We start from the raw sequence: 3270 nt of genomic DNA, 5'->3' as shown, positions 1-3270 counted from the left end.
ATATGAGAAGTGGAATGGGCCGTTCTTATGAGACTTTTGGCCTTAGTTTCTAGAGCTCTCATGAATACCAGGCACGCGCATGGCCTATTGGCGCAAAACTGCATTAAACAACAAAATATGGTCAAAATATGATTAATAAAATCTCTGGCTTACAACCAGAATTATTCAGTTCATAGAAATATTATATTTCCCCAACAAATGCTCCTCATGTTGATAATTATTCGTTAGATGGTGCAGTGGATATTGATGATGATGCCTCGATCTTAATATTAGCATTTTCTTGATAACTGAGTTCTTTGTTCAATGAATCATCTACTGTGATTTTTGACATGGATGTACAATTCAATGAGGCTAATTTGGGTTCGGACTTTCTTGGCTTTGTATTAGATTTTGAACACAAGTCACTTGAATTGGAATTGTCCAGGCTTTGGCAAATGGATTGAAGTTTAACATCAACAGAGAAATGCAAAAGCTTAACGTTAGATAATTCATTGTTCAATTGATGCCTTAGATGTGGAAAATTAATCCTAGAAAACTCTTCTCTAAGCTTATAAGCAGCTTTGTCATAAGCCAAAACAGCTTCTCCAGCTGTATCAAAAGTGCCAAGAAAAATCCTAGTTTTACTTTTGGGTAGTCTAATTTCAGCAACCCATTTGCCCCAATGGCGTTGTGTCAGTACACAATAAAGCTTAGTGGCCTTCTATAAAGCACCATCACTTTGCTTCATCGGGACTAGTTTCAGACCAACATTGTTTTAAAAAATAAAATTCTTAGGATAAATCAATGTGGGTGTTAATAAACCTAAGCTCTGTTGGTGTTGTAGTAGTAGTTTTTGTTAGTTTAGATTTGGATCTGAGTTTGAATTTGCAAGATATGAGAAGGGGTAAGATGGTTAAGCCCAATTGAACCTATTTCAGCTACACCTATATGGTTAAAACACAAATACCCTTGAGAAAACATTTGGGTAGTCATTGATGGGATTATGCAAAAACCAATATATAAATTGGGCTCACCATAAGGATAGAAAGAAGAAGAAAAAGAAGTTAAAGGTGAAGAAGACGAAGCTGCAGAAGAAGGAAAAAAACATGATGCACCTTTCATAAAAGGTTCAAGTGCTTTCATAAGTTCTTCTCTTAAAGGAACTGAGAAAACTGAAGTGTTGTTATTGCTGCTACTGTTGTTGTATATGTCTATAGTTATTTCCATGTCAATAATATCAAAACGCACACAAAAATGTAAACCAATAATTCACGAAAAGGAAAGCTAAGTTACCTGTTTCTTATGTCAAAACTACAGAATAGGTGGAGATTAAAAGAAAAAATTGACAACTTTTTACAAAGTGATGTGTTATAGAAACAAGAACCAGAAACCAACCGAGGTTATTCAAAAATAAACCCTTCTGGTTTCTTGGACAAAGAAAATTTAAGAAAACAAGTATCAACTATATGATAATTAAAAGACAAAAAAGATCTCTATTCTGGATCACTTGGCTTTCAAAACAAAACACCCAAAAGAGAGTTTGATTTTTTTTTACAAGATATGTGATGGATTTTTCTGGGAAAAAAACCACCCTTTTGTTGAAATTGAAAATTAGTTTTTTTCTAAAAGAGAGACAATGACAAAAAGGGATCAGAAGAAGTGAGATGTTACAGAAGGGGAAGAAGGGAAAGAAGAAATATAAAATACAGAGAGTATTTTAGGTGGCCTCACTGTTTTTTTTTCACTCTGAGAAATTTAAAAAATGGCCTCTCAATTTAAAGACCTCATATATGACTTTCTTTCTCTCTCTCCATTAATTGCTTTAATTTTCTTTTTTAATCATCAAAACTCTTGGTATTTTTTAAAAAATATATTTTAAACCTGGATTACCCAAAATCTATTTTTAACTTTGGGTGTTTGATCATAAAAATTAAAATTATTGAAGTTGGAGTTAAAGTTATCTTTCTCATTGAATATAATTAAAGTTGTTTTTTAATTTTTATGACAGTAGAAACATGAAAAAAGTGAAAATAATTTTTTCTTATTTTTTTATTATTTTAAATACAACTTCAAGTTGTATTTGAAATTCTCATGGTCAAACATCAGCTTAAAATTATATTTGACATAAATTCAAAAAAAAAATTAAAAAATTTCATGGCCAACTGAGCTCTTAAAGTCAGTCAAAAAATATTCCTTTTATTTCATGTTGTATATTTTCTTACTTGAGAAAATTGAAGAAAAGGTATCTTTTAAGTCTTGAATGAAGGATTGGTGACATTGACCAACTTAAAGGGTCAAACATCATTAGAAAACTTGATTAAGTTATTTGTGGACTTGATTAATATTTTGAAAACATTCTAATCTTTTCAAAAATACAAATCAACCCAACCCATGCCCCTCTTCTATCCAAATCAACCAGTCTCTCTTCTCTTTCTCAATAGCATCTCTCAACTCTCTCCCAACCAATAGTTCTGCAAATTTCTCCTTTTAATCCTCGGCGACTTCAACATCCGATGAAAAATAGTTAGGCTTTGAGTTCCTTTTCAACTTCAACCTTCAATCGACGTGATAGCCTTGCTCTCCGGCCACAACAGCTTTGAATTATTCAACCTTCAATCAACATGACAGCCTTGTACTCCGGCCACAACAGCTTTGAATTATTCAACCTTCAATCAACGTGACAGCCTTGCTCTCCGGTCACAACAACTTTAAATTCATCATCTTTCCTTTTCTTCTTTCATAGGTAAAAATTTATGGCCTTTTTAGTTTTGAAGAAAACGAGGAACTTGAGCCAACTTCTCCTATAGTATTGGTTAATAATTTTAATATTTCTTGCTTTAATTTGAAATGCGGTCTCAATAAAATCCTAATTTCTGGTATTTCTTCTCTTCTCTTTTTGAAGTGAATTATGATTTTTTGTTGTTTGTTGCATTTTTTTGAAGTTTGATTTTTGTTGTTTGTGTTTATAAAAACAAAACAACATTTTGGGTTGATTTGTTTGGTTCTTGTTCTTGGTAAAAATGGTGATACTGTTGTTTTTGTGTTGAACTAAATTGAACTACTATTTTTTATTTTATCCAACAGATTATCCATCTGGTGCAATATATTAACCATTTGATGCAATAGATTTGTCAGATGATACAATAGATCAACCATTTGATGCACTAGAGGAACCATCAGATTATAATTCTGATACAACAAATTATCATCTAATGCAATAAATTTAGCATATGATGCAACAGTTAAACTATCTGATGCAATAGATTAACCATATATTGCAACAGATTAAGC

General features: G+C 31.8%; 1 protein-coding gene across 1 annotated transcript; it reads right to left on the bottom strand.

Annotated features, from left to right (window-relative positions):
• Nucleotides 1-217: 217 nt before the first annotated feature.
• On the bottom strand, nucleotides 218-1206 carry LOC107849175 (ethylene-responsive transcription factor RAP2-4). The gene is given in 2 exon segments (XM_016693817.1): nucleotides 218-843; nucleotides 846-1206. Coding segments are annotated over 2 exon segments (987 nt in total).
• Nucleotides 1207-3270: the final 2064 nt, after the last annotated feature.

The sequence above is a fragment of the Capsicum annuum genome, chromosome 12 (genome assembly GCF_002878395.1).
Source record: "Capsicum annuum cultivar UCD-10X-F1 chromosome 12, UCD10Xv1.1, whole genome shotgun sequence".
In the NCBI taxonomy this organism is placed as follows: Eukaryota; Viridiplantae; Streptophyta; class Magnoliopsida; order Solanales; family Solanaceae; genus Capsicum; species Capsicum annuum.
Note: the sequence above shows the minus strand (reverse complement) of the source record. Positions and strands in the feature narration are given on the sequence as shown.